Here is a 23,134-nt window from a genome sequence, read left to right on the forward strand (position 1 = left end):
ATCTGCTTCTCCCCGGCAAGTCTTCCCTTCCTAGTTCTGTTCTTTCCTCTGCTGCTTCCCTCTGCACCCCCTCTGTTTCCTCTGCACTGAATTCTTCAAAGTTCCCAGGACTTTCTCTCTCTCTCCCAGGGTCCTGCTCTTTCATGCACTGACCCAACTCTTTATTTTTAATTCTGGTAAAATATGCATTGTATAAATTGGCCAGCTCAATCATTGTAAGTGCACGATTCAGGGGCATTTAACACCTTCGTGCCCTGGTGCAATCAACATGAACTTCCATCTCTGAAACTCTTTTCATCTTGCAAAACTGAAACTCTAGATCCATTAAACAGCCGCCTCTCGTTCCCCTCTCTCCTAGCAATGACCATTCATTCTACTTTCATCTCTATGACTGACTATTTTAGAAAGTTTGTCTATGTGGAATCCTGCAGCCTTGTCTTTTAGTGACTGGCTCACTGCATTTAGCCTAAAATTCTCAGGGTTAATCTACCTGGCACAGCTCCTTCATGTCCTACTCATCTTTCAGGTGTCAGTAGGAATTTCCTCTCTCCAGGAAGCCTCCCTCCCGGCCTTTCTGGCTGTGGTCCCACAATGCTACATGCCCCTCCTGTCAGGGGCCAAACACTGAAGTGGTGGGGCCAGGAGACCCCTTGGTCCCTCGATGGATTCCTTTGCGTTTATGGCCGTATGTCCCGTTTTGTATCACGGTACAGTGCCTGGCACAGAGTAGTCCTCAAGAAATATTGAAGATGGAATGTTAAATAAACGAACCCTGGTGGTATCCATGGCAATTTCTAACCGAAAACTTGAGCCCTAATATGAATTCTCTAGATGCATCAGGGGAACAAGGCATACTTAACGACACTTTCCTGCAGCATGCTCTGTCTCCACAGCCTGGGGTCCGTCTGTTGTTTTTGCTGGTCTGTTCTGCACTCTCTGGCTGGAGGTATTCCAGGCCCTTTTTTGTCCAGGCATGTCCCCTTGGATCACCCATTTGCCTTTCTGGCACCATTTCTCTGGAGACGATTTCTAGTCTGCCTGTCCACATCTCACTTCGCCCCACACAGCCTGGGAGACACCTACTCCCAGGCACCTCCATCCCTCCCTCCCCAGGCAACGTAGTAAATCAGCAAGTTAACACAAATGTCCTCACTCAGACCTGAGTTTTGCAGGGAATCTCGATTCCACAGTAATCTGCCAGTCGCCCATAGCTGCCACGCGTTTGGGGCATGAGTAAGACACACCCTTTGTCTTAATGCTCACACAAAAGCTCTTCTCCAAGGCATGGTGGGGTAGCAGAAGGAGCAGTGGGACCTCTTCTTGCCTTGTCACCTGCTAGTGGTTTGAATTTGGGCAAATCATATGTCTTCCCTAAGATTCAGTTTCCTTATCTGTAATGTAGTGATAACAAATAGAACATCTCCAGGGATGTTGTGAAAACTCAGCAAAGTAATTTTATAATTCTTTACCTAATGTCTGAGCTCTTCCCAGGTGGAAGATCCTCAGAAAAATATATATATTTTTTGACAGTGAATAAAGCATGTGCTATTGAAGAAGTTGGGGCCCCGTTAAGACAAGGTAGCTGAGGTCTCCTGTAACATGAACACCAATAGATGAACAATGGGGTCAGGGCCTTCCCCCTTCCAGTGGTTTCTCTCCTTGTCCTTGGTCCACAGTCAAGCAGCCCAGGGAAAGATTTATTTGATTTCTAGGGAATTCCTATTGCTCAAAGGATTGCAGCAGAAGGTGCTCTCCTAACTGACTTGATGGTTTAACAAATTCTCTGTCAATACTCTGCAAATGCCCACAGCCCTCTGAGCATTCATATTTGGTAAACCCTTAGAGTAGCCTGGCTTCTGCCTCAAGAGTTGAGGGGTCGCGTTGCATGCTCAACCAGAATCGACTGTTTATTTTCAAACCTGCTTTATGCCTATTGTACACCTTTTTTGTGTGTGTGATTATAACTGTATGGAAACAAAATATAAATTGATGAAATTAAAGTAAAAATAATTTTAAGATCTTTAGGAAGGCTAAAATGGACACTTCGCTTGAGGGATCCTATTGAGTTGAGAGATGAAATAACTGTTAAAGCTTGGCAAAAATTATAAAAATCTGGATGAATACTGTACTCATATTGCTTTGTAAATATCCTTAAGCTGTTGCTCTACTTTAAAAAATCAGAAATTAGACAGACATGTGGAACATGCCAGTAATCCCAGTAGCTTGGGAGGTTGAGGCAGGAGGATCACAAGTTTGAGGCCAGCCTCAGCAACCTAGTGAGGCTCTAAGCAAGTCCGTAAGACCAGGTCTTAAAATAAAAAGTAGAAAAGGGCTGGGGATGTAGCTCAGTGGTAAAATACCTTTGGATTTAATCCTCCCCACAACACACACACACAATCAGAAATTGAAAATAATATATAATGTATTATGGAAGACACACCATCAGAAGATGGGTGAACGAATGTGTATCTTAATGTTGACATTTGAATGTATATCTTAAAACTGAAATAAAATATTTATAGACTATGTCATCTTAAAAATGTTCCCATGCCTTATGAGATACCTATTTTTTTAAGTTAACCCAACAACCCACTGGTGTTGACTGAGTTGGATAAAGGGTTTCTGCCGTCCCCACCTGGGACCCTCTAAGGCGACCCACTCACACCTGTTTCTTCCATTGGTTGCCTTTCTCACCATGCATTCCACTCGTTTATCACCAGTAGTCATGGAGAGCCAAAACCAGTTCTGAGTTTAGAGCCGACTTTCGTACGGCCCTTTAGGCTGCCTCTATGAACCCGAGAGAGTCACACAGCGTCTTACTTTGGTGGCCTCTGTGGAACAGGTTACTTTGGTTTGAAGCCTTTTCCCACCCCACGCCCTACAGCAGTGTAAGCCAGCTGAAGAAAGAGGCAGTTAAAATGCAAACAGGTCCCGTGAAGGTGGTTGGAGAAAGGTGCCGGTCTCCGTTGCTGACACTGTCCGCAGCACTGGAGAGATGCTCCTGATGTCTGACCTCAGACGTCGGTGGGCAGAGGAGGAAACTCCTCTTTCCCGTCTAGTCCCCAACATATCATCGGGTTCACCATCTTTTGTATTCCGCATGCACCAGGAAGTTTAAATGACTTGCCCAAAGTCACATTGTTTTCAAAGATAAATCTGTGACTATAACCCACGCCCATGTCATTGTCTAGTAGGCCAAATATTTACCCCAACCAAACTTCAGATTCGCGGCTCTCAGACATTTTCTGGCATGATACACACGGCGTGATCGACGGTGTTTCTATGTGAAATACCCTCTGATTCGGACGACATCCAAAGCATTTTCCTTGCTGACCTGCTGAGACGGAGCTTGCTAGTTGTGTACCCCCAATCCTTTTTGGCCCTTCCTTACTTAGTCACAGAATTCATAGCTTCTGTGCAACCAGGTGTGGCCATTTGAGTCCTGGCTGACAAGATGTGAACAGAAGTGAGTAGAAGCTTCCGGAAAAGTTCCATAAAGGATTCTTATCCAGCTGAAAGGTGAACTCTTTGCCATAACCCACTCCATGTGCCCCTGTTTGCACTCCCAGAGGGCAGGTGGAAGCCCCTGGAGCTGTTCGTACCATTAGGTGACTGTGAACATGGAAGTAAGGCAAAGACGGCGGGGCAGCCGCATGGGGAAGGACCCCGGCAAAGACGGCGGGGCAGCCGCATGGGGAAGGACCCCGGCAAAGACGGCGGGGCAGCCGCATGGGGAAGGACCCCGGCAAAGACGGCGGGGCAGCCGCATGGGGAAGGACCCCGGCAAAGACGGCGGGGCAGCCGCATGGGGAAGGACCCCGGCAAAGACGGCGGGGCAGCCGCATGGGGAAGGACCCCGGCAAAGACGGCGGGGCAGCCGCATGGGGAAGGACCCCGGCAAAGACGGCGGGGCAGCCGCATGGGGAAGGACCCCGGCAAAGACGGCGGGGCAGCTGCATGGGGAAGGATCCCGGCCCATGACACCACGGAGCCTCTGCACCCAGGAGCTGGAGAGGTGGAAGTGCTGCAGTCACTCCCACAGCCCCAGGTCTAGACCCACATCCTAGGACAACAGGAGCATCAGGTGACACTGAAGGTGATGCTTTGGGCCTCCTGGGACTGGACCCCCAGACAGTCAGCGTGGGGCCTGGGGAACAGGACACATCACAGAGCTGAAGGGAGAGGCATTCATTGGCCCTGCTTCTCTCTACCACGTGCCACATGGTGACCTGGGGCACACATGGAGTCTTGGAAGTACTCTGGGGTTTCCTAACTGTGGGTGCTCCAGGGCCTGGAGCCCTCCCCATGCTCTCAGGAAGGCAGAGAATGCGCCTGACTCTTGACGAGGAGACAGTGAGGCTTCCTACATCAAGCAGTGCTGAGGGCTGCAACATCAGCCAGGTAAAGAACCGAGTGTGGCTCTCTACCATGTGCAATGGCCAGGCAAAACTGGGGGCTCCTTGGAGGGTCCTGAGTCAATGCAGGCAGCTCACTCAACCAATGAGACTTGAACTGTGATCTCAATTATACTATACTCACAGACTGGGGCAGCTTGGGGACAGTGACATATGCAGAGGACAGGGAGGCCTAGGATGCCTCCAGTTGCGTTATTTAGGGAAGGCTGCTTCTTTGACCCCCGCATGTTTCTTTCAGACTAACCTGCCATGGCCAAGTGCAGACCACTGGAGTATATCTTCTTTCATTTCAACATCCAGGATGGAACCTTCCGGAGAGCGAAGCTTAGAGGGCCTTTCAGGCTGGAAGGAGAAGGGGCGGGCGTGAGAATGGCAACACCAGGATGGTACTGGTCGAAGGGAGTAAGGACCACCCGTTGATTACATGGGTTTTCTGTGTTAGGACAAAATTCAAGCTGACTGAGTCAGTTAGATAACAAGAGCATTTTTCCCTGAGCTTTTACTCGATTTTCCAACTACCAATTTGATGTGATATTTTCCAGGTGAATGCTTTTCTGCATTCAGTCAGCTTATTTTAGCTTTCAGCTGCGGGGGTGTTTGATCTGCTGGCATCCTGGAAGATTCACTACTGACATCCAGGGTCCAATCAACACATCCAGTTTTTGCGAGACAGGCATTCAGAGCAACGTACAATTTTGCGGGACTGGAATGAATCTTAAGAGGTTATCTAATCCTGCCCCTTGTTTTGTAGCTCAGCAGAAGTGATGGCTGCGGAGGAGGACGTGAACTCGAGAGTGGAACTCAGGAACCCCGACTCATAAACAGTACTGAAACATTTTATTCTGTAATGTTACAATTTGGGGTCCCATTGACTAGCCCAGATATACTAAACAAAGGCTGAGTTTATTGTTTTCTCTGTGTTGTTCTTGGAAAAAATTTAAACTATTGCCTGAGGTGATTGCAGTCAAACAGGGCAGAAGAATAAGCATAGAATCACCCTCTGGTTTCTTTATACAAGATCAAGGTCACTCCTGAAGTTTTGCTCACCCTTGGAGAACAAGTGTCTTATGAACTTTAGTACTTTGCTTTTGTTGAACCCCATACACTTCTTCCCCACTCCTCCTTTTCCCTCTACCTCACCCCTCTCCTTTTCCTTCCACCTGTCTCTTCGGAGTGCCCTCCTACCTGCATTTGAACTTGCAGCCTGATTTCCCCGTAGGTCTGCCCTAGAGCATAAGAGTCAATCAAGGCTGTTGTCCCCATCAGCACATTTACCCTATCTGTTCTTTTCCTTCCTTTCTTCCCACCTCCCGCTGAGCTTTTGTCTTCCAAATTGCAGGTCTATCACAATTAATGAAGGCATTTGTTTTCTCCATATCAAAAGCACACTGCAATGACTGTATTTCCAAATGAGCCAATAGTAGCCCAGGAAAGCCACCAGGGTACTGCTTGAGAATCAGGTGAGACCCAGCTTTTCCTGCTCAGTGCTTGCTGGTTCCTTTATTTCCTATTTTGAACATGTTTGGAGCTCGAAGTCAGAGCCAGTGCCTCGGTTATACTGTGTGATCAGTATTCTGCGAGGCTGCCAAGGAAAAACCCAAGACACTGAAGGACCTCCAAAAAGGAGACCCCGACTCTATCCCTCGGACCGACGGCAACCCCAATCAACCACAGGAGGCGTCACTTGATGCAAACCGCAAGAGGTGTTTATTCCAGCGCGCTGGGACCCGACTCGTGACTCACGCAGGAGTGCAAGGGTCGAGTCCCTAGCAGAAAATCTTACAAGCTTATAAAGGCAGAAAACCACACATCGGGAGGGGTCGCACATGAAAGGGAGAAAAGGGAAAAGAAAAGAAAAAATGGGGGAACAAAGCTGCCGGGAAATTCCAAAGGGGGTCTAAGTTGTCTGATAACATACAACATGTTTTACAATGTTTTACAACAGGGCGTAAGATTCTGGTCAATAGTTTCTGGTAATCCTACTGTTTGAGCACTATTTAGTCATCTAGCCCAATTTACTCTTTTACCCTCTGTTTGGGGCTATTTCCTGGAACAGCTTTTAGGGGCTTTTGCTCCCATCACTGGGAGGGTGACCTCAGAGAGTTAAGACAATGGGCAGGAGACCTTAGGGAGTTGAGATTAAAAAAATGTTCATTCTTTAGAACAGCTTACAGCTTAGAAATGTTCACTCTTTAAAACAGCTTAAAAAAAATGTTCATTCTTTCAACACGTGATTTTGCTGGCAGAGCAGGTGTCCTGCTTTGAGTTGTAGCATAGCTGGTGAGCAATAGCTTATGAAATGACCTTCTTTTCAATTTGTTAAAGGGCGAGCATTTCTTGGAAATCCATATATTTCACAGAGCTCTAAATCAAGGCTGCATTGACTAGGGCCCTCTCGGAATCTCTTTCTCTGACTTTGACTTTCATAGACTTGGGCATTAAGCTAATCATTTCTTCCTTCTGGTCATTAGGAACCTCTGCTTTTAAGTGCACCTCAGAGCGTGTGCTGTGGGCAGAACGGGTAGAGTCTGTCCTTCTCAGATGGGACAGCTGGGTTGAGCATGGTGCTAAGCCGCCTGGTGTTCCAAGGCCAGGGACAGCAGCCTTTTGTGGGTCGAAAGATGGAAAATGCTGGGAGACCAGGTCCTGCCTTCCCACAGATAGACTGACACACTCTTCTGGCCCTGTCAGTGACATAAGCTTGGGTGGAGGGAACGCACTTATTCCTGCATTCCTGGGTCATGCCTTGACTCTCTCTGGCTGCAGTCTGTGTTTTGTGCTGATCCACCTGAAAGCTACAGAGGAAACCCAGGTGAGCTGGATGTGCCAGCACCGACCTCAGCAGGAGTCTCCTCTATCCCTGGGTCCTGCTCCTGGCTTCCCACCGTGCACCCAGCAGGAGCATCTCCTTCCAGCCCTGAGTCAGCAGGCATACTCCCAGGATCTGTCAAAATCTCATAGGGGACTCTTGGATGACTCCAGGAAGCAGGAGTAAAAATATCCCAGGGGCTACTCTGCCCAAAGGTCCCTGAAAGAATAGAGATAAACTTTAATATAACACGCATATGATGGCAGGTAACGTGTCTTCCAATCAGAGCAAAGCTTACTGCTAAAATGGTTAGGTCTTCTAATCCTGGAGAGGCCACCTTGATTAAGCAATTTTAGGCCTCTATAGTTTCATAAGAAAAAAGTTCACGGCAACTGGTCTTGGAGGTTGAAGCTGGGGATGGCTTCTACCACGATGTGTCACGTGGGTGCTGGGGATACTCAATAACACTAAGGACTTGCAGGATAAGTTCAAAATAGTTCCAGACCTGCTTCAAGAAGCATAAACTACAGGACAGGATGATGTACTAGGACAAGTCCACAGGCCCTCTGAGCAGGAGGTCAGGCTATTCTAGTTACTGTGGCCCGTGTGTGCCAGGCCACTGGCCACATACAAGTCCCCCCAGGGTTCTGAATTGTCCCTACCAAGACATGATCCTTGTGAAACAGTTCCTTACCAAACTCAAGGCCTTCAGTCCCGCTGAGTTTTCTAAGTTCAAATGTCCTTGGTTTTACTGATTGTGAGCCTGAGCAGACGCATGCACTTTGCCTCAGAGAATCAATGACTCAGTGGCGGCTACACTGGTTCTAAACTGGGTTTGAGACGGAAGCCAGGTGGACATTCCTTACCTATGTAGGCCCCGGTCTTGCTCCACAGGCGCACAGTGCGGTCCAGGGAGGACGAGAGCAGAATGTTTTCTTCTTCTATCAGCTCCAAACTAATGAGGTAAGAGAGGGGAAGAGATTCAAGCCTGCTACTGCATGGAAGGCCCATTGGATCACAAGTCGGTACTCTTTTTATTTATTTATTTTTGCAGTGCTGGGGATTGAACCCAGGGCCTTGTGCTTGCAAGGCAAGCACTCTACCAACTGAGCTATACTGAGCTATATCCCCAGCCATCAGTACTCTTTTAAAGTTGGAACATCTACTCAATTCTTCTGGGAACCATTCTTCCCCTGCCTTCTACCTTACCACCCTCCCTGTAGTTCCCCAACTGCAGCCCCAAGATATCAAATGAGATATACTAGAAACCCCCCTGTGGAGGATCAGTCTTGAGTGGAAGATCAAGAGTTTGAAAAGACCCATGTAGCAAGAGTTTGGGTCCCTCCTACTAACAAAAAAATCTCAGACCTACTAAGTTTATAAATTTGTACTAAAACACCAGGGCGATTCCAGGTAAACAATCATCCACTTGTAAGAAAAATGATTCCAATCTCTTCCTTTAGTTCCGTGTGGACCTGTTTGTTTTCATCAGTAGCAGAAGAGCTTTTCTCTTTTGATGCGCTCCAAGGGCTTTTGAGAAGATTGATCTAATCAAAACTGGGGAAATATCTCCTCTCTTTTACAAATTCTTAACTCTAAAAGGGGGTGGCGGCACTCACCATGTCACCGTGCTAACATGAGCCCTCCAGAAGGTCACGTCTAGATGAGAAGAAAGAGCACAAGCTGAGCGGGACCGGGAATTGGCACACACACCCTGAAGCTGCACAACTGCTTCTGCAGGTCAGGGTCGATCTGGATGTGCGTATGGCAGGCAGGGAGGCGTGAGCGTGGCATCCGCCTTGCTGCGTTGATTCCATAGCGGTCACTGAGCACCTACTATGTGCTAGACTCTGTACCAGGCCCGAAGGCATGTGAAATGGGACACATGCTGTGATTTTCTTCCATGTGTAGGGTTTGGTAAGTGTGCAGGAGTAGGCAAGTAGTAAAAAATGGTTTTTATGTATTTATTTATTTTTTTGCAGTGGGAGGATCAGGCCCAGGGCCTCATATATGATAGGCAAGCCCTACCACTGACTCTAAGCCCAACCCTACAAATGGTTTGTAAAATAGGCAACTGAAAGTCACACTGGGATCTGAGATGTCTCCCTAAATCTCAAGATGTGTTAAGGGCTTAGTCCTCACTTTGATGTATTGAGAGGTGGTAAAGCCTTTAAGGAATGGGGTTTAGAGGAGGTTTGAAGTCTCTGGGGGCATGCCCCAAAAGGGACTTCTCTCTCTCTCTCTCTCTGTCATTTCCTCTTCCTGGTTATGAGGTGAAGGGCTTCGCTCTGCCATGTGCTTCTGCTATCATGTGTGCTACCGGCCCAAAGGCAACAGGGCCAATCAGTTGAGAACTGAAAGCTCCAAAACTGTAAACCAGACAACCCTTTTGTCTTTATAAGTTGATTATCTTAAGTATTTGTTATAGTAATGGAAAGTTGACTAACATACCTCTAGTACTTGGAATAAAAACAATAACAAGGCAGATTACTTTTATCTATAAATTCTCATTTCTGCTAGTAGGGATCGAAGAGAAGTATGTGATTATTTGTCTCTAAATAGGCTTTCAAGAAATATATTAGATGGAATTATAAGACTTTAAAATGAGATAGAGCTAAATATACTTATTTGGAAAGTTGTTCAAGAGGTACAACTTTAAAAAATAAGTTCTAAAATTACATATTGTGTATGTGTGTGTGCCGTTATATACATGTATGGAAAGAAATGCAAATTCATTAACAGTCTTAATAGGGTATGAAAATGGAGGTTAGGGAGGTAGGGGAGGTCAGAAAAACAACTTCATTTTCCATTACTTCCTACTGTTTGATCTTTTTTATAAACATGAATACTTTTATAATTGCATGAAAGGTTTATAAATTTTTAAATATATTTTTATTACTAAAGCATTATGTATGCAGAAAAATTTCAAAAGACAGCTTTCCAAACAGAAGAAAATTAAAAATATCCCTAACTTCATCTACAAAGAAATAATGTTTGTTAAAACTTTGGTGTATGTCTCCAGTCTTTCAATCCTGCATATATATCTTTTTGCTTTAACAAAGATAGAATTGTAATGTAATATTCCTTCATGATCTGATTTTTTTTCATTTAACCATTTATCATGAATATTTTCCTATGAATACATTTTTATATACAGCATCATTGTTTAATGACTTTATAGTACATTATATTCCAATGTACTATACCATCAGGTATTAGATCGATTTCTTTTATATTGTGTGTATAGGTTGTCTCTCTTCTATCTCTTTCTCTCTCATAAACATTGTGCTGATGCACAATCTTATAATTAGATTTCTGTGCACATTTATTATTTCTTTCAGCCAAATTTCTAGACGTAGAATTGCCACTTACAACTTTAGATACACCCTATCAACTCGCCCTTCAGTTAGCATAAAACAATTTTCCCTCTCTTTAAGACTACATGCACCTCTTTTCCTGCACCTTTGCTAACTTTTCACTAATTTTTTTTTTTTTTTTCTGTATATCTACTTTCAAGTTTAAGAGAACTTCCTCCCCACCCTGGTACAATTTAATTTTACCAGTTAGAATATCACATTGAAATCAAATCCGTGTTCATCGCAGTGTTTAACATAAAGAATTACATAGCCTACTCTTGGGGGGCTGCAGCTCCGGTCCCTGAAGGCCGTACTCCTTGATGTCACAGACGTGCACAAAGCCTTGCTGGTCGGCCAGGTAGGCGAGGGCATCTCCCGCTGTCACGGCGATGCTGCTGACCTGGGCTTTCTCTCTGGACTGAGACACACATATACCCAATGGCACGTGAAAATCTGTACCCGACTGATAGTAAGAATGAGTTGCTTTGCCTGTGTTCATTCTTGAGCAAATTAGAAATGCCAACAAGACAGATAAAGCTAAGAGCTTGGAGAGAGGCAGAGCGACTCTGTTACATAGTCTAGCATCAAAAACCAAAAGGAAACCCACGCCCGAGCTGGGGAGTTATCCAATTGGCTGCCCAACTTACAGGAGTGAAGTTTGCAACGAGGCCAGCTCCACCAAACAGCCTCCAGAAGGTGACAGAACCTGGGAGAGAGGGAAGCCATAAGGAGGATGGTTTGCTCTTTGCCCTGGGTTCCTTAGCGCCCCGGAGAGGGGTGTCTCAGCCTGTGCTGAGAAGCTGTTGTAGCCACGGCAACCTCACAACAGGGGGATTTTGGACATCTTTTTTATTTGGTTGCTTTTGATCTATTAGAATTTTCAGCAGATATTGGGGAACAGGGTTCTTCCTCTTTGTGGGTTTTCACTTGTATGGCTCAAAATCCTCTCTCTTCTTCACTAATCAGGGCAGCCTTCCTGACAGAGGAGGGATCCAGCTTCGGCTGCAGAGGAAAGTATGGAAGATCTATGACATGGTGGTAATTTAATGTCTTTCAACTGGGGTGTGTGCGTGTGTGCATGCATGCACACACTTATGTAAACGCACCGTGAAACTTGCCTAGTCAGAGGGATGTGCCTGGGATTCTGCGTGGTCTATCAGTTACAGTCTTGCCTGTGGTTTACCTGTGGGTATGTAGGTGCGAGGTTTTGTGAATGGGGACCTCAAGCATATCACGTCCTCTTGGAAGTTCCCTAAGTCATAGATTATGGACTCCTCTTTTCTCCCGGGATCGAGGAGTGCTCTGTGTTCCTGCTCATGTAAAGCAGGGGAGATGGATGCCTCTCAGAGAGAAGGGGCGGGAGAGAGAGAGAGAGAGAGAGGCGTCTAGGCAGCCACGGGCACTTGGTGCCTATAAAGCCTGCTGGGGGACACTTGATTTAGAGGAAATGGGATTAGGGTTCTTGCTTCCCACATCTGCCTCCCTGGAAAGCAGGAATGGGGCCAGAGCGATTGGGGTGTCAGCTTGAGCTCTAAGGAGAGAAAAAAAGCTCATTAGAAGAAAAGCTATTTAGCAGAGGCTGCACCAGGTGAGTAGTGAAGCTTAGGGATTCTTCCTCACCCAACTCCAGCCTGGAATCGCCTTGTCTTGGAAATGGGGGCACTGCCCACCCTGGGGCTCTGACCGTACCTCCTGGCCCATTGGCAATGAGGGAAGCAGCCATTGAGTCCAACTTGGCTGCCCGAGTCTTCAGGAAGGCGAGGCGAGAGACGCTTGGTTCTGGGCCTGGGGGTGAAGGAGAGCCTTTTAGTTGATTTTTGGGCCCCCTCCAGAGCTCATGGTTCACTCAGGGTTCTCTCTCTCTCTCTGTCACTCTCATGGTCTTAGCCCTGTCTCAGGTGGCTGCCCCAGCAGCATTTGGAAACCAAATGGAGCAATTTGGCCTTACTGGCTAAGCACCCGACCAACCTAGTTGATGGGCAAAGTCAGATCGGCAGACTAAAAGCTCTGGTGACCCAGGCAGCCTCAACATGGCCCCAGGAACCTGGGACTTCTGGAAAGAGATAGGGACTGGGAACTTGGCAGGGGAGACGGAGGACCTGAAACATCAGAGAAACCTACACAGGTGGGTATTGGGGGGCTTGATCTGGGACTCTGCAGACACCTCCCAAAAGATGCCCCTCTCCAGGAGCCCCTGGCTTGGAATGATTCTGATTAACTTACTGCATCTTCTACATTAACCACAGACTTCGACAGATACTGTGATGGAATATCATTTCCATTGTCAGAAGAGGGGATGGAAATTTGGACAAGTTAAAAGATTGGCTCAGGATCATAAGATGTTCATTCCTTCATTTTTAATCTATATCTAAGCATGTCTTAGGGTTAAGGCATCATGCTGGGTGGGGTGGAAATAAGGGGAAACAGAGATCAGAACAAAACCGACAAGAACTATCCCCCCAAAATGAACATGCCTCCATGGGCACACGCAGCAGGGGAGAGGATCAGAGGAGGCATCTCTGAAGGACCTGCATTTGCTCTGGACTCTTGAAAGATGGACCACACACTGGGTGGAGGAGGCACTCCAGGAACCAGGTGTCAAACCTCGATCTCCACAACACAGCTAAATCCTGAGTAACTTAACCCAGCTCCATCTGCCCAGGCTGCACTCCCCTGCTACGCTTCAGGCACCATCCACACAGAACCCACATCTATCCTTTTTCTTTTCTTTTCTGGTCCTGGGGATTTAACCAGGAGTGCTTTACCACTGAGCTATGTGCCCAGCCCTTTTTTATTTTTCTACTTTGAGACAGGGTCTCACTGAGTTGCTGAGGCTGGCCTTGAACTTGTGATCCTTCTGTCTCAGACTCCCAAGTTGCTGGGATTATAGTCGAGGGCCACCACACCTGGCACCTTTTACATCTTATAGAACTCAAATACCTGCTGTTGAATAGAAATCCTACAAACCTACTTAGATCCACTTCTCTAAGAGCTGCAGAGAACATTGTTATCTGGATACAGAGAGCCTGGGGCAAGAGCTCTCCTCTCTGAGGGGGCCCCAGAGGCATACTGTCTTTACTGGAGGGGATATGGATGGTCACATCCATTGTTACGCACTGTTTTGTCACAGCAACATTCACATGTTGAAATCCTAATCCTCAACCTAATAGTATTAGGAGAGGGAACCTTTGGGAGGTAGTGAGGTCACGAAGGGGGAGCCCTCAAACATGGGTCTAGTGCTTTATAAAAGGGACCTCAGAGAACTCCCTCGTTCTCTTTCCTCATGTGGGGACACAAGAAGTCAGCAGTCTGTACCTTGGAAGAGAGCCCTCCCCAGAACCCAGAACCCAACCTTCCTGGCACCCTGATCTCAGATTTCCAGGTTCCAGAACTGTCAGAAATCAATTTTGGTTGCTTAAAAGCCATTGAGTTTATGGTGTTCTGTTGTAGCAGCCTGAACAGACAAGGGCAGTAATGACGTAAGTGGTGGGATCGGTGCTGGAGTCAAACACCAGAAGCTGCGCTTCCACGCCCCACCTCTGTGACTCAGGTTGTTAATTATTCAACAAAATTTGTTTTGGCCTGACTGTGAACTTGGCCCTGGGGTGTGGCTCTGGGAAGCACAGTGGACACAGCAGACTCAGGCCTGCCCTCCAGGGGATGCTGATCCAATCCGGGCCCCACTCTATGGGGCAGACACCGAGCTAGGCACTTCCTCAACTTTCATGATCACGAGCCCAGGCGGGCGTTATACGTCGGTCTTGCGGGAGAGTCCACCACTGAGAAAGAACCACCATGTGCCAAAGTGGCACAGCTCCTCATGGAGCAGATGGGATTCAAACCCAGATCTTTACCTCCGAAGCCCGTGCCCTTGACAATGCACTTCCTGGTGGGCCTCAGGGGGCTGAGTCCTCTCAGAGGGAGGAGGGAGGATTGCCTACATACAGGATGGAGTGGCTCCTGCCAGGTTCCAGGGTTCTAGTCCTTCCCCGACACTTGGAAGACATTGCCGGTGATTTGGGCTAAGCATTGCGTCACCCTCAGTTACTGGGCTCCTGGGGTTTTGAACTTGGGGACTGAGGTGGAAAGAAGTGGAAGAGGGAAGGCACAGCAGCCCTAGTCCCTTCACGCCCACACACGCCCTGCTGCAGGGCACAGGGGAATGGGTGGGAGTGTGTTGGCTGCCACCTGCCCGGCCAGGGTCTGGGGGAGAATTTCATTCCCTACGCCTCAGCTGTCTTCCTCCGTGACAGGCAATGACCTACTCCACAGGGCTCTATGTGAACAGCCCTCCATACCCTTGCTGTGAAGGCTGAGAAGAGCTATGACCCCAAAGTGCCTGGAAGTGTCACTCAACAGTGGCAGCTGTTACAACTATTGTTACTTAACTCTCTAGCCTCAGTTTCCTCATTTATGAAAATGGGCGCAATGGTATCTCTCTCTCAGGGTCAAGGTGAGCACTGAATGGGAGAAACATTTGAAAGCATGTAGGAAAATGACTGACATGTTGAGGCAGCTAACAAGTATCTTTACATTGTTCTCCTAGATCAAAAAGCCTTCTTCTTGGAGTGAATGCTCAGATTTCCTGCATTTTTGCCTGGTTGATGTCTTTGGATCTTTCTCTTTCACACTTAAATTCGTTCTATTTGATGTGGGGGAAGAAGTTACAATCCCCATTATGAGGAAGAATGAAGCTAAAATGTTGGAAAATTGGCAGAAGAATATGTTTTCAGCTCATCCAGCTTTGCCCTTCTCCTCTTTCCTGAGGATTCACAAGAATCCTCTGGATGGTTTTTCAAATCAGATGGCAACCTCTTTACCAGTCCCATGTGAGAAAGGCCACTTTTGTTTTGGTTTGACCTCAAGATGAGCCAGGGCTGCTCTTTCCTGGAAGGGTGTAGACTTCCACATAGTCTCATCTCATTTTTATAATTTTCACAATGGGAGTTATTGGTGGTGTTGGCTGGCTTTGCATTTTGGGGGCAAAAGAAAGATTTCTTGGAACCACCAAACAGTCACATAACTTTGAGTAATAAATGCTACTGGAAATGGGACTTTTATCTTCCAACTGCTGGCTGAAAAGTCAACATAGCATTTTTGGCCAATGACTTTATTTTCATTTTAATGGCAATGAAAATAAACCTTTGGAAAGAAATACCACAACTTTTCCCACAAAGATTTTGAAAACTTAGACATGCTCAGAAAGAGCTTCATAGGATAACCTTCTGAGGGCATGTGTACTTGAAGATAAATCTACAGGTTGGAATCTCTTTTCAGTCTCTTGATTTCCAGTGGCTTCAATTTCTGACCCTTGTTCTCTAGGGGACTCTCAAGCAGCACTGAGACAGACAGAATGGCAGGCCTACTATTTTACCTGTTGGCCACACACATCATTTCTGAATATAGGCCTTGAGGGTAGCACCAGGCCTCACATCTGCCTCCCCTTTATCTCCACAGCATTAGACCCAAGGGAGCAGCTCAAAGATATACTCTGATTGAAGGATTCATTAGAAGTTTTGTTTTCTTTTCTGGGCTAGTGTATTAACAAAAGCCCAAAGCAAAGGGATCATGATTGGGACCTCATGGTTTTCTAAGGATTTGGTATTTGGGCCTCAGGAAATGCAGGAACTTTCTGATTTCACACAGAAGTGTCCAACTCCCTGCATCTCTTCTAATGGGGCTCCATGGTAGATGAATGTCTTGGAGACAGCTGTTTTGGAAGGATGGGCCTAGACTCTGGAGGTAGGATGGAGCAAAGGAAGGAAGCCCACTTGACTGTGGGTTCCAGCCAATTTCCAGTCCTGCATATCCAGCAATGACATTGGTAGATACCTGAACCCTGAATTTGTTTCCCATGTGTATTTATTAAATGGTTCAGGACGTGGAGGGACAGGAATGTGATTACCAGCCCCAAACCCCAATACTTAGCAGGGTACCTGGCCCATGGAAGGTACTCATCAATATTTTTTGAATGAATAAGTAAATGAATGGGAAAAACTCATGATCATATTAGAGAGAGAGAGCTAAGAGAGAAAGAGAGAGAGAGAGAGAGAGAGAGAGAGAGAGAGAGAGAGAGAGAGAGAGAGAGAGAGAGAGAGAGAGAGAGAGAGAATTTGAAGAACTGGAAAAATGGAACCAGGACAGAACAATAGAACAATTAGGGGGAGTGGAGTGGGAGGGTGGGAAAATTTTGCAACACCATGTGCAAGCAGTAAGGACAGATCCAAGTAGGGGTGGAGTGGATCATGGGTCACCAGAAAGGACTGAAGATGGGGACAGCATAGAAGCTTGAAGACTTGCTGTTGGAGGAGGCATCAAGGGGTGAAGTCTTGGGCTAGGGGAGCAGGCTGGCCAGCTGGGTAGGAAAGGATGGCAAGTGGTAACAGAAAATAGAGGAAGGAAATTAAAAGCTGTATCAACAAAGCTTAAGGGACTCAGTGTGGGTTGACATCTTTCAGGTTGACAGTGGATGAGTAAAGGACTCTGGAGGTCGTGGACTGGCTATGGGATGGGTTTCAATGGACAGGTACCCAGGAATGTGAGCTGAACTCATCCAAGCCCTTAGCTTCAGCTTTGGGAATCTTCATCTGACCAGGCAAACCTAAATGGAGGCCATTCCCTTCTAAGTGTAAAGTGGCCCAGAAATGAGACTCTTTCAGTCTGCCGGGTCGAGTGTGGCAGGAACCTGTGCAGAGTGGCGGCAAATCCTGGCCTTCACCTACCTTCTCTGTGGTTCAGGCCATCTGAGGGGCTGGGAGTGTTCAGCTTGCAGTACACATGGCCTGAGATGACATTCCAAACGATAATCTCTCCATCATAACTGCAAGTGGCCAGAAGGAAAGGTGGGCATTGAGCCACACAGAGGATGTCCTCCTTGTGCCCATGGTTCTGAGAAAGAGAGAGTGAGTGGCAGAGGTAAAATATCAAATGCCAACCATCCACAGCTAACTTTCCTTCAATCGTCCTGAGATGGGATGCAGGGGGTTCTTTCTGTGGTTGCCCATACCCAGGGTTCACCTGGAACCTTCATCTCTTTGGGTAGGAATCCATCTCGAGGTCAGCCAAAGAGGCGCTGCATCTCTTTAGGTCAGTTTTATCATTTCCCAGGACCTTACCTTTCCCAGGACAGTTCTATTTCTGGCAGCTTTCTCCCCTCACCATCCTGCCAGCAAGCTGATTATTGACAAGGTGCCCTCACTGGGGCTGAACTGTTGATGGCAATGGGACAACCTGAGCCAGTCTAGGTGGTTTGGATTCCCATTAGCCAGAAGTCTACGTTCGTTATGGTTTGGATGTGAGGTGTCCCCCAAAAGCTCATGTGTGAGACAATGTAAGTAAGTCCAGAGAAGAAATGATTTGGTTGTGAGAGCCTTACCCTAATCAGAGACTTAATCCCCCAGTGGGATTAACTGAGTGGTAACTGGAGGAGGGAGGGCATTGGGGGCCTGGCTTTGGGGTATCTATTTGTATCTGGCAAGTGGAGACCTTTCTGTCTGCTTCCCTCTGCCACACTCTTCCTCCACGATGTTCAGCCTCAATGTGAGCCCCAGAGAATGGAGTCATCTGTGTATGGATTGAGTCATCTAAAACCATGAGCCCCTAGATAAACGTTTCCTCCTCTACAATTGTTCTGGTCAGGTCCTTTTGTCACAGCAGTGAAATAGCTGACAAAAACAATGTTCTGGAGTTGGGTTTGCTGTTTACTGTGTCCTTACGGGGCTCCCATGTAACTCCCACTGTGGCGTACATATTCTGTTAGAAATTGAATCATCTGCTCCCTTCAAAAGGAGGAGTCTTGGATGTGAATCCTTAAGTAAGATAAGAACCCAAAATAGATCTTTGAAGGTCAGTGCTACAGAGTTCAGAGTCCCTGACCACCAGCATTTCCCCCCTCTCCTTGTGGGGCAGTTACTATGTGAAGGGATTGGCTCCTCTTGGTCCCATAAGATATTCTTTCACCCTTGCCCTCATGTACTTGCCACAGAGTGTCCCTTGAGGATCTGCGTGTGATCACCTAGGATGCCCCTTCTGCTTGAATACAACTGAGAAGGTGGCATTGCAAAATGTTAGAAAAGGGGAGGTCAATGGCTATCTCCTTCCCATAATCTTCTGCTGCTAGATCCCTGCTCCCTCCCCACTCCTCCCCAGTTTGGGACCACTTCAGCCTGGGCTCCTCTTTCTATGGCCCCCTGCCTGCAGAATAAATTTTATGTAGCTGTTATGGACTGGATGTTTGTGTGCCTCCCAAATTCATATGTTGAAGTCTTAATCTCTAAAGCAATGGTGTTTGGAGATGGGACCTTCGGGAGGTGATTAGGATTAGATAGGGTCATCAGGGTGGAGTCCCCATGATGGGTTTAGTGTCCATATAAGAACAGGAAGAGGCACGCAGCTCACCCTCTCTGCCATGAGAGGACATAGAGAAGGCAGCTGTCTGCCAGTCAGGAAGAGAGCTCTTAGTAGGGCCCAAACCTGCTGCACCCTCCAAGTGGACCCTCAGCCTCCAGAACTCTGAGAAACAGATTTCTGTTGTTTAAGACACCCTGTCTTGACATTTTGTTGAGGCAGTCCAAGCAGGCTAAGATAGTACTTTGGAATCACTTTCAAGCTCTAATTTAGTTCTTTGGTCCCATTTTCCTCCTGTACCAGATGCACCAGCCCCACAGACTCTCCATGATCCTTTCAAGCAACACACTTCTATGCTTCTGGGCTTTGCTTACGCTTCCCCTTACCCCTCGTTGAGATTGCCCTTCCCTACCTTGCCCTTCTGGAAAAATCCTAGTAGTCTTTCAATATCCCATATGATGTTAGAGTGAAATCTTCTGAGTTCCCCCAATATTTTATACACTATTATATCCTTGGTTACGTCACATATTAATATCTCCTTGCCAGTCTGTGAGGTGGTTGAGGCCAGAAATCATATTTTTATTCACATTTGTATCTTCCGTGCCTGTCCACTAGGGGCAGCACTATGCTAGGGCTCAACAGAAACGTGACAATGAATGCAAGACGGAATGAACGTATTTCCCTACTTGCGCATGACTTTTGCTCTTGCAGTGTGGCTTCCCTGGGGCATTTTGTGCATGACTTTGTTCCGTAACTTAATTTTCACTAAACCGTAGGAGCCATGAAGGCAGGAACTGGGCTTGGTTTTGCTCATCACTGCATCTTCAGTAAACAGCACACGCTTGGCCCACAGGGGGCACTTAACAGATGCTGATTGAATGAAAACATATTTACAGAGCAACTACGGCTGGCCAGGTACGGGGCTAGGTCCCGGAAAGACTGCAGTGAAAAGGCAGAAGAGGTCTCTCTTCTTGGAGTTTGCATTCTAGTGCCTTGGACTTTTGGAATATTTACAGGGGACGTAGGTAGAGGGGCAGTGGCAGATATGTGGATACAGTGGCCTTGTTTTCTCGATAGTTGTCTTCCTGGCTTGGCATAAAGACAATTTTGAGGGAGGCCATTTGCTCCCGGGAAGATGTAGAAAGTTGGAGCATTCTGCGTTCCAATGAGATGCACCAGCTGTTCCTTGCTCTGAGCCTTACAAGTCACAGGGGAGCAGGAAAGGTGTCTCTCTGGCTGCCCAAGGACTGCACGGTGAATGCAGAGAGTCTGGACCACCAAGCACGGGCAGGAAGTGAGTGGGTGCTTCTTTGAGGAGAATGAAGCCCACCCATCCTGAGCTGCCCTTCCTGCACTTCAGGGCTCCCAGCAGGGTTCCTGGAGAGTTGCATGGACTTTGCCCTCCGGTCTCACAACCTGGCATAAACACGGGGTCCTCACCCTTCTGAAGAGGACGTGGCTGTCTGGACCTCGTGCTTCTGGCTCTACCTGAATGCCAACCATGAATCCTGCCATAGCAGATGCTTTTGGGATGCTGTGACCACCCAAGGCTGGGTGATGCGGGCTGGAAGATGTGGAGAGAGCCCTCCCCGCCCCCGAAAGAAAGAGACCCATGTCATGTGCCACAGTGGACCAGGGCTTACCAGGTCATCCTGCCAGTGTGGCTGTGGCTTCCAGAAGTGATGAAAGTCACATGGTACATCCTGTATCCAAAGCCGAAGAGGACACATTGTACAAGCAATAAAACGAGCTGCCAACACACTCACAATTTCAGAGAAAAGGTGTTGGCACATTTCATAACCCTACCCCTCACCCCACCAGTGATGCAGATTCTTGAAATGTCAAAGCAAATTTCCCCAGTGCCAGTGGGAATAAAAAGCAATCCACTTCTGACGTTTGGGTGATTGAATTTCAGCAAATCATATGTCAACTGACAAGCTTGCCGCAGATGGGCTGCCTAGCTTCGCCTTCATAATAAGACCCAGAGCCGTTGCACACGCTAAAACCAGAGCCATCAGCCCAGGAACCTGTAATACCAAAGGACAAATTCAATGCCAAGACTTCACAGGTAGTCATCTCTCAAATCATTCTGAGTAGGCCAGGCTTAGACTGTGAAATCCAGTGTGCTTTGAAGTGAATAAAGAATTCAGAATGTTTAAAGACATTCAGAAATCTGTGAACTAACAAGCAGGGCAAATATAAAGCCACAGGTAGATTGAAACTTTGCTTTAGTCAGCACTTCCAACTTCCCCTGTCTGTGAACCCCTCCCCCACCTCTAAGCCATAAAAAAGGAATTGTCTCTCTGTAGACCTGCCTGTCAGATGGCATTGCATTTCCTCTTTCCATTTGTTGAAAGATGGGACATAAAGACACGAAAGGAGGAAGACATAAAGCTGGGCAATGGACAGACTGGTTAATTTTCATTCAGGAGCAGGCCTATAACTGCGAGACCCTGCAGACTGGGAGGAGTTACCCTCACAGCTGGCAGGAGGGGTGAGGAAGCTGGACAAGATGTGCGGTCAAGGTGCAGAACCACAGGTGCTCAAGCAGTTTGGATTCCCAGGATACCCTGTACGGCCCCCACAGATTTTCCAGCTAACATTTGTGCCCACGGAAGAAGCAACAGGAGAAAAACTGGGAAATAAACAAGGTAAAAATATTTTTAGGGGAAAGAATATGGAAAAAGGAATAGAGAGAGGAAACCCTCTGTCTGTGCCACAACTTGACTTGTGAAAGACGGCAGAGGTGCTCCAAAATCTATTTAAAAAAAAAAAAAGGAGAGGGAGAGAAAGAGCATGTGCACATGGGGGGTGGGCAGAAAGAGAGAGAGAGAGAGAGAGATCTGAAGGAAGACTTTGAAATATCATCATTTTGTATGTTTCACTTACAAAATACACGTTTATTCTTCTGTCCCATCCAACAGCTATGATACACCTAGGACGATAACAGAATTTTACATTTCCATACTTAAGTTTTCCATCTGTTAAATGTTTGATGTGGAATTAACACAGTGGTTTAATTCGATCCATGTGATAAATGAAGAGAGCAAGAATATAAGCTTTTTAAGCTCAAATGATCTCTGTTTGCGGGGGACATTCTACATGAAGAAGACCCCAACAACACCACCAGAAAACTCTAGAATTCCTAAGTGAATTCAGTAAAGTAGCAGAATATAAAATGAACACCCATAAATCATGTTCCTATACTCCAATAATCGGCAGAAAGAGAAATTAGGGAAATTATCTCATTCACAACAACCTTGAAGAAATAAAATACTTTGAAATCAATCTATAAAAGAGAAGTGAAGGACCTCTAACAATGAAAACTATGGAACACTTAAAAAAGAAATTGAGGAAGAACTTAGAAGATGGAAAGACCTCCTATGTTCTTGAATAGGCAAAATTAATATTGTCAAAATGACCATACTGCTAAAAGCACTGTACAGATTCAACGTGATTTCCATCAGAATTCCAATGACATTCTTCATAGAAATAGAAAAAGCAGTCATGAAATTAATTTGGAAAAATAAGAGACCCAGACTAGCTAAAGCAATCCTTAGTGAGAATAGTGAAGCAGTAGGCATGACAATACCAGACCTTAAATTATACTACAGAGCTATAGTAACAAAAACAGCATGGTACTGGCACCAAAACATGCATGAAGACCAACGGATCAGAACAGAAGACACAGAGACAAACACACATAAATACAGTTAACTCATACTAGAAAAAGGCACTATAAACATACATTGGAGAAAAGATAGGCTCTTTAACAAATGGTGCTGGGAAAGCAGGAAATTCATATGTAGCAAAATGAAATTTAACCTCTCCCTCTTACCCTGCATAAAAATCCACTTTGAAGTACGTCAAGAACCTAGATATTAGACCAGAAAACCTGCGCCTACTAGAAGAAAATGTAGGCCCAACACTCCATCATGTCAGCTTGGGAACCAACTTCCTCAACAAGAATACTAAAACACAAAATGTAAAATAAAAAAATCGATAAGTGGGATTACATCAAACTAACAAGCTTCTTCAGAACAAAGGAAACAATCAAGGCCATGAAGACAGCACCTACAGAATGGGAGAAAAGCTTTGTCACCTGTACCTCGAAAGGTCATTAGTCCCCAGGATATACAAAGAACTCAAAAAACTTCACACCAAAAAACCAAATAACCCAATCAATGAATGGGCTAAGGAACTGAACA

The 23,134-nt window shown here is 46.5% G+C and overlaps 1 protein-coding gene across 1 annotated transcript in view; it reads right to left on the reverse strand.

Annotated features, from left to right (window-relative positions):
• The window catches only part of LOC306660404 (cilia- and flagella-associated protein 337-like), a gene marked incomplete at its 5' end in the record, with an annotated part of 81,008 nt that overhangs the window by 932 nt on the left and 56,942 nt on the right, over positions 1–23,134 (reverse strand). Inside the window, 10 exons of the mRNA XM_079138594.1 lie at positions 4,660–4,757; positions 7,253–7,443; positions 8,091–8,179; positions 8,844–8,883; positions 10,857–10,998; positions 11,228–11,286; positions 12,270–12,365; positions 17,303–17,468; positions 20,570–20,629; positions 21,816–21,861. Of these exons, the coding sequence (XP_078994720.1) occupies positions 4,660–4,757; positions 7,253–7,443; positions 8,091–8,179; positions 8,844–8,883; positions 10,857–10,998; positions 11,228–11,286; positions 12,270–12,365; positions 17,303–17,468; positions 20,570–20,629; positions 21,816–21,861 (987 nt within the window). The remainder of the gene's footprint in view (positions 1–4,659; positions 4,758–7,252; positions 7,444–8,090; positions 8,180–8,843; positions 8,884–10,856; positions 10,999–11,227; positions 11,287–12,269; positions 12,366–17,302; positions 17,469–20,569; positions 20,630–21,815; positions 21,862–23,134) is intronic.

The sequence above is a fragment of the Sciurus vulgaris genome (genome assembly GCF_902686455.1).
Source record: "Sciurus vulgaris genome assembly, chromosome: 4".
NCBI lineage: Eukaryota > Metazoa > Chordata > Mammalia > Rodentia > Sciuridae > Sciurus > Sciurus vulgaris.